The 12,874-nt window shown below is 29.2% G+C and overlaps 2 protein-coding genes across 2 annotated transcripts; both read left to right on the forward strand.

Moving 5' to 3' along the window:
* Positions 1 to 10: 10 nt before the first annotated feature.
* Positions 11 to 8,420, forward strand: PmUG01_05026300 (conserved Plasmodium protein, unknown function; the record flags this gene model as incomplete). The annotated part of the gene is made up of 17 exons (XM_029003465.1): positions 11 to 58; positions 204 to 258; positions 639 to 731; positions 1,035 to 1,418; positions 1,617 to 1,696; positions 1,914 to 1,985; positions 2,185 to 2,230; positions 2,354 to 2,421; positions 2,519 to 2,609; positions 2,874 to 2,951; positions 3,119 to 3,256; positions 3,652 to 3,823; positions 4,064 to 4,229; positions 4,368 to 5,684; positions 6,089 to 7,454; positions 7,587 to 8,002; positions 8,274 to 8,420. The coding sequence occupies 17 exons, from the start codon at positions 11 to 13 to the stop codon at positions 8,418 to 8,420; spliced, it is 4,737 nt and encodes a 1,578-aa protein (XP_028860409.1).
* Positions 8,421 to 10,531: 2,111 nt separating this feature from the next.
* Positions 10,532 to 12,601, forward strand: PmUG01_05026400 (conserved Plasmodium protein, unknown function; the record flags this gene model as incomplete). The annotated part of the gene is made up of 1 exon (XM_029003468.1): positions 10,532 to 12,601. The coding sequence occupies one exon, from the start codon at positions 10,532 to 10,534 to the stop codon at positions 12,599 to 12,601; it is 2,070 nt and encodes a 689-aa protein (XP_028860410.1).
* Positions 12,602 to 12,874: the final 273 nt, after the last annotated feature.

Consider the following 12,874-nt stretch of genomic DNA (forward strand, 5'->3'; position numbering starts at 1 on the left):
CCCCATAAATATGGAGTATAAGGAAAAGCCTGAGGGACCGTTCTTTGTTTCTTTTTACGTAAGGATAAAAAAGGAAAGAAGTAGAAGTACATGTAGGCGTAGACGAGGAAGAGGGATTAACTCCTTCCATATTTTGCGCATTGCTTGCTGATTCATATCTTTTCTCTTTTTTTCTTAAAAAAAAAAAAAATAATAAATAAAAGATTACAAATTTCACCGCATCCGATGAGTTAGCTTCGTACAAAATAACTGTAACAGGTAAATTGCCAAAATTTAGGGGTCTTGCAAAAAAGAGATGAAACGACAAGATGAAATGATTAAACGAAATGAATAGACGAAATGAATGGACGCATTTATTAGACAAAATGAATGGACGCATTTATTAGACAAAATGAATGGACGAATTTATTAGACAAAATGAATAGACAAAATGAATAGACAAAATGAATAGACAAAATGAATGGACGAATTTATTAGACAAAATGAATGGACAAAATGAATAGATGAAAGAAAAATGGGAAAAAAAATATATATATATATATATATATATATATATTACAATATTATTTTACCATAATACATAATCATAGCTGCATGCCAAACAAATGAACACAACATCCATCCTTGTAAACTTGCAGATTTCTACGGCAATTCTTACGAATCAAATGTTATAAACACAAATGGGCATCGTCAAATTAATTTTCCAAACAACTACATTGAGATTAATGAGGGTATGCGCACAGATAGAACGAAACGAAATGAAGCCTAGTGAAATGAAACCAAAAAAAAAAAGGAAAATAATAAGAAAAAAAAAAAAAAAAAAAGGGAAAAAAAAAAAAAAAAAAAAAAAAAAAAAGAGAAAAAAAAAAAAAAAAAAAAAAAAAAAAAAAAAAAAAAAAAAAAAAAAAAAAAAAAAAAAAAGAGAAAATAATAAGAAAAAAAATGATGTATATAGCGAAATAACTAGCTGAGAAAAATATATTGATACTTTCTTCATCCATCCCTCTCGTTCAACTTCAATTTACCCTTATTAGAAAGTGCCATAAACGATATAGTTGAACATTCCTTAAAAATTGAAACCTTTGCAAAAGCAAATAACATTGACGATAATGACAACAAAGAGGATAATGCCACCTGTGATGGCAATTTTATTTCTATCGCATCAGAAAACATAAAAACTTTCCCGTTTTTACATGAACAGTTAATAATTACCAAAAATGTTATAGTATCTTATAAATACGAAGAAAAAAAGGATGAACAGAATAATAAAGAAAATACTGAAAATGAAAAATACAAAAAGAAAAAAATTAATGAAAAAGAAGAAAAAAAGAAAAATAAAAAAAAAGACAAGGGCAAAAATAATTCAAAAGGGGAATCGGACAAGTTGAAGAATTGTATAAAGACGGATATCAATATAAGTCAGTCTTAGAAACGTGCATTTCGTTGCAGCTGTTAGAGCAGTTACATGCTTGTCTCTGTGCATGTGTACTCCATTTTGTGTATACATTTGGACGTTTGTTTGTAAATGTATTTGTTTGTATGCTCCTTAGTCCATTTGTACATTTGAGCGCTTTTACACAAGTACGTGTTTGCTATGTTTCCTCTCCCTCCCCAAGGCTTTTATATCACGTTCAACATAAATTCCTTGGTCGGACACTACTGCGGAAGATCGAACTACAATATAATGAACATAAGGGTTAAATTATTGTTCACCTGTGTACTTGCTCTTTCATTAGTATGGGCATGTGCGTATATGTATATATATATATATATATATATATATATGTATGTGTATGTGTATGGGTGTGTGTATGGATATATGCATATGTATATATACATATGTGCGCATACATACACGCGCGTGTAAGTCAAATGCTTGTGCATTTTTTTTTTTTTTTTTCCCTCATTGAAAGGTTGACGGGGTGTATAACATACCCGCGTCTGTCGGCGAGAAGATACCAAAAAAAGCTGCTCTCTCTTTTCAAGTAAGATTATGCATTAAAAGAGCTACTAATTTTTGATGATCTTAAAAGACCATGAAACGTGGACATGTACAAGCATATACCCATACACATAAACATATATATGTACGCACTTCATGTTTGCTGATGCGTACATATTGTTCTGTGCCACGGCACATTCCCATTTTTGCTTGTTTTATTTTTTCGATTCACCACCTTGCAGTTAAAGTTTCTCGACTTCTGTTTCACGGATGGTACCCTTGAAGAAGGTTTGTCTATTTTTTTTTGTAAAAAATTTTTGTTTCTCCTTCATTTTTTATATTTCACTTTCTATTTTTCATTTTGTCCTGTATGCATTTTGTTTTATTGGCATTCATTTTGTGCTAATGCAGAGACAGAACGTGATAAGTATAGCATTAAGTGGGGTAAAAATAATATATACAAATACCGAAATATAAAGGTACTGTACATAGGAATGAATACTTTATATGTAATGCTATTAACCATAGGACATACTATTATTTCATTAAGACAAAAATATATTTGTCTTACTATAGGAAACTGAGTATATTTACAATTTTTTGTTCTATGAATCATTCGATGTTAATGCTTATTTGCTATGCTTTAATGAAAATAAAAAGCAAAAAGGTAAAAAAAAAAAAAAAAAAAAAAAAAATATTTAAAATTTATCATCAATTGTACATATATATAAAGAAAAATAAAACAAAAATTTTGAATAAATAATTTTTTAGAAATAGGCACAAACATAGTATTCACTCTGCTCAGTCACAGCAGTGCGGAGGGAAGCATGCACATATATACGCATACGAATATGTACATGTACCTATATAAGTACGTATTGATATGTATATGCACGTATACATAATCCTGTTCGCCCTTAACCCCTTTCAGACGGAGCATCCACCAAAATGGTGGAATGCTTATGTGGAATGTTCGAAGTTAACATATCAGACGTCATATCTAATAGAGGTAAAATGGAAAAAAAAAAATTAAAAAAATTTTTTTTTTTTCCAAATTGGTTATTCTGTAATAGCTGTCCTCAGGAATTTTTAGTTTCCTAGTTTACTCTATTTTATTTTCATCTTTTTTCTCTTCTCTTTTGTCTTTTAACTTTTTTTACTTTTCATTTCGTGTAGTCATTAACTCAAAGTACAAACTGAAAAATATGAATGCACCAAAAAAGGAAACCCAAACCATACAAGACAGTAAAACTAGTGAAGACTTATTCATTTACAATAATGCCTATGTTGTATTAACCATCGAATTTTATAAACGTAAGTGAACTAAAAAGAAAGGGAAAAAATAAAATAAAAAAAAATAAAAAAAAAATAATAAATAAGTAAATAAAATAAAAGAAAAGAAAAATAATAAAAAAAATATAAAAAGTAGAAAAAAAAATATAAAAAGTAGAAAAAAAAATATAAAAAGTAGAAAAAAAAATAAGTAAATAAATAAAATAGCATAGAATAAAAAATAGCTACCCTTTTTCTGAACCAAAAAACAAATCCGTGAGACACTTGTATCTACTTTTCAAAATGTGCAATTTTTATGTAGCATTCTTGCAAAGACTGACCACTGATAATATATTCAAAACGGAATATTTTAAAAATAATATAATAACGAAAAGTAAAGAAGAGAAGGTACAAAAGGAAACAAATGAAAGTGTCAGCAATATGTTTAACAGGTAAGGACTCACTTTTCCTGCATAAAAATGGCATAATAGTGAATATCGTAGTGAATATCGTAGTGAATATCATAGTGAATATCGTAGTGAATATCGTAGTGAATATCGTAGTGAATATCGTAGTGAATATCGTAGTGAATATCGTAGTGAATATCGTATAGTGAATATCGTAGTGAATATCGTAGTGAATATCGTAGTGAATATCGTAGTGAATATCGTAGTGAATATCGTAGTGAATATCGTAGTAAATATCGTAGTGAATATCGTAGTGAACTCCATAATGCAATTACAATGTATTCATAATTTTTACACCACACCGATGCATGTGCACGTATTCATATGTGCTGTGGCACCCCTCGCCTATCCTGTTTTCAATTCTTATTTGATCTGAACGCAGATTAATTCTTGAAGGCATTTATTTTGTCAATAGTGAAATTAATAAACTGAAAAAGGAAGATCAAATAAAAATTTACCAAAAATCGAAAGAATATTTTTCCTTCTTAAATAACTTGAAGGAAAATGCTGCTTACATTAGTTTGTACAACAGTGTGAAAAATGTCATGGTTAGTTTTTCTCATCTTCTGTTCTGTTCCTTTGTTCTTCTGTTCTATTCTTCTGTTATATTTTTTATTAAATAATTTCATAAGAACAGTTCACTGGCTGTTCCCCACCAAAAAACGCTGATTTTTTTCTGTTCGTAGATAAAAATAATGTACGAAATTATAAACAAAAAAATTTATAAAAATTTTAATCTACACGAGGATATTGCATTTACGGACGAGGAAGAAGAGGAAGAACAACAGAAAGAACAGAAAGAACAACAGAAAGAACAGAAAGAACAGAAAGAACAGAAAGAACAACAGGAACAACAAAAGAGTGATGCAGAACAAGAGGGACAGGTAAAAGAAGGAAATCCAAGGAATGGAAAAGGAAGCCCACAGGAAGAGCGGCAAAAACAGGAACACGAAAAACAGCCTCAACTGATAAAGCAGCAACATGTTCAGCAAATACCGCAAGTGCCTGAACTATGCGAGTGGAGCGAAAAGGAAAATACCATGTGTGAGGAAAACTTGAACTGCATTTTTGCGCATTTATTTAATCTTGTTCAGGAGTCGTCGAACATAATAATAAACAGCTATTTTGAAAAGCAAGAAAATTTTAACAATAATGCTATAGATGAAATAAAAAAAAAAAACAATATCAACGACTTGGAAAAGTACTTATATAATATTATCATGGAAAATGAATTTTTGTTGAAAGAGAAAAAGAATGAACATTTTTCCGAAGCAGTATTAGTTCTACTTTTTAAAAAGCTGATAAATACACATTATGAAAACAACAATAAAAAAAAAATTAGCAATATGAACACATTTGTGGAAAGTCAAAATGATAATCATCTTGTTAATATTATAGAAAATTATACCGAATATGAAGATAACTGCAATGGGGAAAATACTGTTCATGAGAATAATTATTTGTATAAAAGGAATGAAAAAAGAAAAAGCAAAATACAAAGCCAGAACAATAGCTTAACTGGGTTAATAAATACCATTTGCGCAAAAAATAAAAATAATTCTCCTAGCTTTTATTTATTTGAATATATTGAACATTTTGAGCATATAATTTTAAATAAGAATATATTAACTCAAAAAAAGGAATACTTTAAAGAATGCATACAACAGGAAGATATTATATTAATTCTGAATTTAGAACAAAATAAACATGTCAAAAAATTATTTACCGATATTATTTACAAATACGCTAAAATTCTGCTAATAACAAATAACATGGACAATTTAAATTGTAAAAAGGAAAGACAGCAAATATGCTATAAACAGTATCGTGCCTCCAAACAAAACAATCCAAATAACACAAACCCGGACTTTGCAAATTATTCGGAGTCTCACCATGATTATGGTTTTCATCAAAATTATGACTCTTATGAAAAATATATTAACATCAATAAAATCGAGACCTGTGTGGGTTGTCTGTCAGCCTATATACAGCTAGCCAATTTTGTAAAAAAAAAAAAAAAAAAAAAAAAAAAAAAAAAAAAAAAAAAAAAAAAAAAAAAAAAAAAACAAAAAATAAAAAATAAAAACACAAAATAAAAAATAAAAACACAAAAAAAAAAAAAAAATAAAAACACAAAATAAAAAATAAAAACACAAAATAAAAAATAAAAACACAAAATAAAAAATAAAAACACAAAATAAAAAATAAAAACACAAAATAAAGAGATTAAATAAATAAAACAAAGAGTGTAGTACATAATAGAGCGCAGAGCAGCATAATGCAACATTGTGTAACTAAAAAGCCCTGCTAACACCGCATGAACAGTTCATGTGGAAATGTAAAGTGTGTGCACTTTTAGCATTCGGTGAAATATGCCACTCATACAAAGTTCCTTACTTGTTTATAGGAAGACGTTGAAAGCATTTTCATTTTAAGTCTACTGTACTTAAATATTCATAAATATAAAGAGGCGCTAAATCTGGTTGGTTACCTATTGGAAATTATAAAAAGGAGGAGAGCAGAAAATAAAAAAAAAACTAACAAGAACACAATTGATAGAAAAAAAGCTGATCACATAACAGATGACTGCAAAAATGAGGACTACAAAAATGAGGACTACAAAAACGAGGACTACAAAAATGAGGACTGCAAAAACGAGGACTACAAAAATGAGGACTACAAAAATGAGGACTGCAAAAACGAGGACTGCAAAAACGAGAACTACAAAAATGAGAACTACAAAAATGAGAACTACAAAAATGAGGACTGCATAACAGAAAAACAAATGGACTTGAAGAATCTACATTTATACAGCACATTCAACTACAACAATTTAAATATAACTAAAGAAATTTGTATATATATAAAAGCGCTGTGCTACTTTTTCCAACGCAATTATATATACTATTATATTAACATGTGCATTCTTTTAAATACGAATGAAAATGTTCTCAAAAGGGAAATTGAAAAAAATGTCAACTTGTTTCAAGAAGATAAAGAAAAAAATGTAAATACGCAGTTCGACGGTAAAGAGAGTATAAAGAAGGAAGAAGACTCGCCCAGGGATGAGAAGAAAAATAAGGGTTCCAAGAAGAGCATCAGGAAAAAGGAACAGATAGTAGCTGGAAGAGCGGGAGAAGTGAACAAAGATGTTAACAAAGTAGACGATGCTAACAAAGTAGACGATGCTAACAAAGTAGACGATGCTGACAAAGTAGACGATGCTAACAAAGTAGACGATGCTAACAAAGTAGACGATGCTAACAAAGTAGACGATGCTAACAAAGTAGACGATGCTAACAAAGTAGACGATGCTAACAAAGTAGACGATGCTAACAAAGTAGACGATGCTAACAAAGTAGACGATGCTAACAAAGTAGACGATGCTAACAAAGTAGACGATGCTAACAAAGTAGACGATGTTAACAAAGTAGATGATGTTAACAAAGTAGATGATGTGAACGATGAGGAGGAGGCGAACAAGGAGAACACTTTAGAAGAAGCAAAAACAAAAACAAAAGGCAAAGCAAAAAAAAGGGGGCAGCAAACACCTACCAATAACGGAAGCACAGCGGTTTTCCCTGAAATTCGTGTAGACAACATACCATTGAAGGATAAATATATGATTTTGTTTCTTATATATTGCATAAAATTTAATATGTTAAATATTGTCATGTACATTTGTGAAAATAAAAATAAGTTTTTAACGGAAGTGTCCATAAATACTAATTTGTACAAGCAATTAACTATTAGGGCATTTTTTGCTATTAAAGGTGAGAACAAAATTATGATTTACTTAGTATACATTTGTTTGTGTTACATCTCACCGTGCTCACTTCAGAACGTATCACTTTATGGTCTTCTCAAGTTGGAATTTTTTTTTTTTTTTTTTTTTTTTTCTACAGATTATGTAAAGTGTGTTGAGCTCATTGAAGAAAGGAAAGAACACCTTAACAACTTAGACATTCTTTATATTTATGGTCAAAGTTTGTACAAGTTAAGGGATTACGAAAAATGTATTGAGCCTTTAAAAAATTATTTAAAATTATGTACAAGCAATAATATTTGCGCAAAAATTTATGTACAGTTAAGCAAAATATATATTTGTTTAAATCTATTTGAAGAGTGCAAAATTATGATTAAGAATTCATTGCAAATATGTTCAACAAGTTATGCTTATATATACTTTGCTTATTATTATTTAAGAAGAAAAAAATATTTGTTTGCATATAAACTGTTATATAAGTCGAATGAAATCAACATTTTTAATTACAAACTCTGGGCATACCTATCGATAGTGTTCCTACACTTGAATATGAAGGTAAACAATAAAATGGAAATAAAATAAGAGAGGATGAAAAGAGGAAAAAAAAAAAAAAAAAAAAAGAAAGGATGAAATGAGGAAAAGAAAGCAAACTAGGCAACGCAGACAAGGAAGCTACGCAAAGTCGCATTTTCGTTCATTTTTCCATTAAATGCGAGTTAAATTATACATGTGCGTGTAAATATATAAACACGGGAACACCATGCAAAAGCAGTACTACTGATTAAGTGCACATTTTATCATTTCCTTTTCTGTATTTTATTTGTAGAGAGAATCCGATAGAAGTTTAAGTAATTTCATTAAAATGAAAAAGTACAATAAGGATGTTATTTCTGATATCATCGCAGCATACAAAAAACTTGGTTACGAGAAAGAAGAAAAACAATTATTAACATTATGTAAACAAATGGATTAATAAAAAATAAATATATGCTTGATCAACAAAAAAGGGGCATACTTTAAGGATATCCCTTCATTTTTACGCATCAACTACGTGCGCAAAGTACGCATATGTGCATATATACCCATGTTGTCATACACATTTGCGCTTACACTTACGCTTACGTTCATATTTACATTAACATGTACGTGTACATGTACTTGCACATGAGCAAATAACTGGAAACAAAATCTTTCACTTTTTTACTTCATCCAAGGTTTATACGCGTACATATATATATATATATATATCTATGTGTATATATTTATGTGTATATATTTATGTGTATATGTTATGTACTAAGTACTACGTGTACACCGTGCATACGCGTTTTGAGGAATTTTTAACAGCTGATGTCGAACTACCAAAGGGATTAAAAAAAAAAAAAAAAAAAACAACCTATAATTGCATTTTGCAAAAAGGTTAAATAATGTCAAGAATTTACGTTCAAGCATTTTTATGTCACTTGCTATACCTTAATAAAACCCTAAATTATGTAAAATTGGGGGGGGGGGGTCAAAAACAAATGAACAGATAAATACTTATGTTGAAAAAAAAAAAAAAAAAAAAAAAAAAAAAAAAAGAGAAATGTTAAATAAGACACAAAACAAAGGTATACATAAATTAGCATTAACGAATATGCAACAACGATAAAACGTTAAAATAAAATATACATTATGAATGAGTAGCTTTTTAGTACACGTGTAATAAGGGAAAGGTCGTTACTCAAATGAAAGGTAAGTAGTGTGTATAGGTTTTTCTTGTACTTTTTTGTTTATATTATTTTTATTTTCTGTGTATTTTACTTATATTTTTCATTTATATTATTCTTATTTTCCGTTTATTTTATTTATATTTTTCACTTATATTATTTTTATTTTCTGTGTATTTTATTTATACTTTTCACTTATATTATTCTTATTTTCCGTTTATTTTATTTATTTTTTTCACGTATATTATTCTTATTTTCCGTTTATTTTATTTATATTTTTCACTTATATTATTCCTTTTTTCCGTTTATTTTATTTTTATTTTTCTCGTATATTATTCTTATTTTTCGTTTATTTTCTCCTACATTTTTGATTATTTTCCTTTTCTTTTTTTTATTATTCTCCCTTTTTACCGTTCTCCTTTTTTGTCCTTCCTTCGCATTATAAAAAAGCTAATATAGGAGGGTTTATTTTTCTTTAAATTATAGCTCAGAAATGGACGTTTGCAAATAACAAATAAAATTTCAAGAAATGAAACTGTTTCGTTCTCTTCTCCTTTATCCTTTTTTGTAAGTTTTTGATTTAATATAATATATTTTTTTCTATTTTATTTTATTTATTTATATATTTATTTTTGTTTTATTTTAATTTTTCTTTTCTTTTCTGTTATACAACTTGAGAAATGGGAACATGCTTAATTTGGGTGAATGTGGATACTCTTGATGGTAATGAAACTGATTGAAATGCACTGTAACATAATTATTTTATTTTTTTTTTTTTCAAAATTGTTTAGTTCCTTTTTAAAGTATTAGGGAGGTATATTCGTTAATGTCAAATGAGCTAAGTTTTCCCAAGGAGAAAAAATAGAAAGCTAATGTTTCGTTTCTTTGGGGGGCATGCCAAAATGTTACAAGCTACTTTATCATAGTGTACCTATATATGCAAGTGTGCATGTATGTACGTGCGTATGCGTGTATATATACATCTATTTATCTATATCTGTATGTGCACATGTACACATGCACACACACGAAAACGCTGAAGTGAAAGACCACAAAATGATTCAAAGGAAGACCGTACCTAATGATTTTTTGTAAAAATAAAGAAACAAAGGAAGAGGAAAAATAATAAGCAAACGAAGGAGCAACTAAAGGAGCAAACAAAGGAGCAACCAAAGGAGCAAACAAAGGAGCAAACAAAGGAGCAAACAAAGGAGCAACCAAAGGAGCAAACAAAGGAACAAACAAAGGAGCAAACAAACGAACAAACATACGAGCAAACGAAGGAGCAAACGAAGGAGCAAACAAAGGAGCAAACAAACGAGTCCAAACGCGTATACCATACGAAATACAAAATAAAAATGCAGCAATTCCAAAAATGACTGAGGGAAGGCACAGAAAAGAGCATGTAAAGAACCCAGTTGATTATATGTTATTGTTTATATCATATATAATTATATGGTCCATATTATTTGTGTATTGTTTTATTAGAAAAATTAAAGAATTTTATAAATTACAGATATATTTTAAATTACTCTTTTTAAGAAATATTGTTCAAGGAATTTTTAATAAATGTACAATAACACATGTTAAGAAGTTATATAAGAACATATTTTTATCGTTTTTAGCATTTTTAAAAAATGAAAATAATAGTACCATTTTATTAAGTAAACATATTAGCAAGGTACCTAAACATATTTACATTGTACTAAAAATGAGTGATATTATAATATTACACAAAAAGAAACTCATGAATTATATTCTGAACATACTAATATATTTATATGAATTGAAAGTCCAATATGTAACTATATATGTGGCTGACCATTTTTTTAATTCCTTATTTTATGATAATTTGACGCAGGGTTTGTGTGGACATAATTTTTACATGAACAGAGTAATTCAGTCGACTAGGCAGGTTAGTAGAAACATCACTAACAGAGGCACCTGCACATGTAGAGGTTTCAATAGTAGCAACTGCACTACTGCCAATGATGCTAACAGCGATCGCACTAGTAACAGTTGCACTACTTCCAACTGTGCCAACTGCGGTTGCACCAGTAACCGTTGCTCCACTTCCAACTGTGCTAACTGCAGTTGCACCAGTAACCGTTGCTTCACTTCCAACTGTGCTAACTGCAGTTGCACCAGTAACCGTTGCTTCACTTCCAACTGTGCTAACTGCAGTTGCACCAGTAACCGTTGCTCCACTTCCAACTGTGCTAACTGCAGTTGCACCAGTAACCGTTGCTCCACTTCCAACTGTAATTGCCCGCAATGCGATGCTCACGGCGCACCAGACGAATTCATTATAACAAAAATGTCCTGTCCTGTTAATAATTTTTCCTCTCAAAAGGGAAGAAGAAAGTTCTCAAAAATGTATTGCACTTACGAAAATTTTTCACTCCATTTAAAATTTATGAACAAATATTTTTCTCATGACAAGTTAATAAACATAGCTGAGCACAGTAATATTACTTCCGAAGGTGAACTAATAGCTGAAAATTTTTTACCAAGTACTAATAAAAGTATAGAAAACGTATTAAGGAAAATGTTTGATCTTGACAAAAAAGAATTTTATGATAAAAATGAAAATTTTTTGAAACAAATATGGTATGTTTTTTATTATTTTCCGAAAGAAGTAATGGGAGCATTTTTTTGTAAATTCAAATATTTTTATTGCTTGTTCAAGCAAAAAATAGCTAGCCTTTTTTCGAAAATTTTCGAATTTGTAAAAATGGATTTTTCATTTTTTCGAAGATTAATAGCACAAAAATTCTCTCAAAATAAGTGGAAAAAAATATTGCATGGACAAACAAAATGGTCAAATGGGATGATGGACACAAGTAAGCACTTAACCGAGAATGGATCTATAGATATAAGGAAAGAAGAAAGACAGCCTGCTGACAAACGTCCTCCTTCCCAAGCTAAAAGTACTTACTTGAGTAGTTCACTAAATATTAGTAGCATACAGAAAAACAGGACACTAAACTATAACACTCATGATGAACTTTTTGAAAGCTGCTTACTACAAAATGATGATAAGTCCGTAGAGATTATTAAAAATTTTATTAATAACAACATTCCTTTGTATGTAAAGCCCATATATATAGATGTTTTTCGTAATAACTTCAATGCACTATATAATTATATACCTGTTGATGTAGTTATTTCCTTACGAATGGGATTAATAGATTACCTTTTATCTACACTTATATGTTATAAAACGAAAAAAAATGTTCCCAAAAAAAATTGTATCAAATTTTTATTTGAATATTTTAGTTCATTTGTTTTTTTGTACAATATTATTCATCCATTTGAACAAAATGGAATACAACCATGGGTCTTATCAGATGCAGAAATTTATGAATTTTTTAGTTATAATATTAACTCTGTGAAAAAGGCAATAATGTACTACAGCAGTTCGATGCAAAGGTACGGACGTTAATTTTGAAAAAGAACATCCTGAAGGAGCCATGTGCAATGGTGGTGATGCAGCGATATATGTATACATGTACATGTGTGTATATGTTCGTGTATGGGTACATATGTGTGCACTCTTGCAAATTCGCTTTACACTTTTCCTTAAACTAAGACGAATCATTTTTTTTTTTTTTTTTAAAAGAACAAACCTCTATTCATTTTTTTGTGAACCACAATACAACATGAAGTATAATTAATTAATTAAATAATTAAACGGTTTATTTATTTATCTGTCTAT

This window comes from Plasmodium malariae (assembly GCF_900090045.1).
Source record: "Plasmodium malariae genome assembly, chromosome: 5".
Lineage (NCBI taxonomy): Eukaryota > Apicomplexa > Aconoidasida > Haemosporida > Plasmodiidae > Plasmodium > Plasmodium malariae.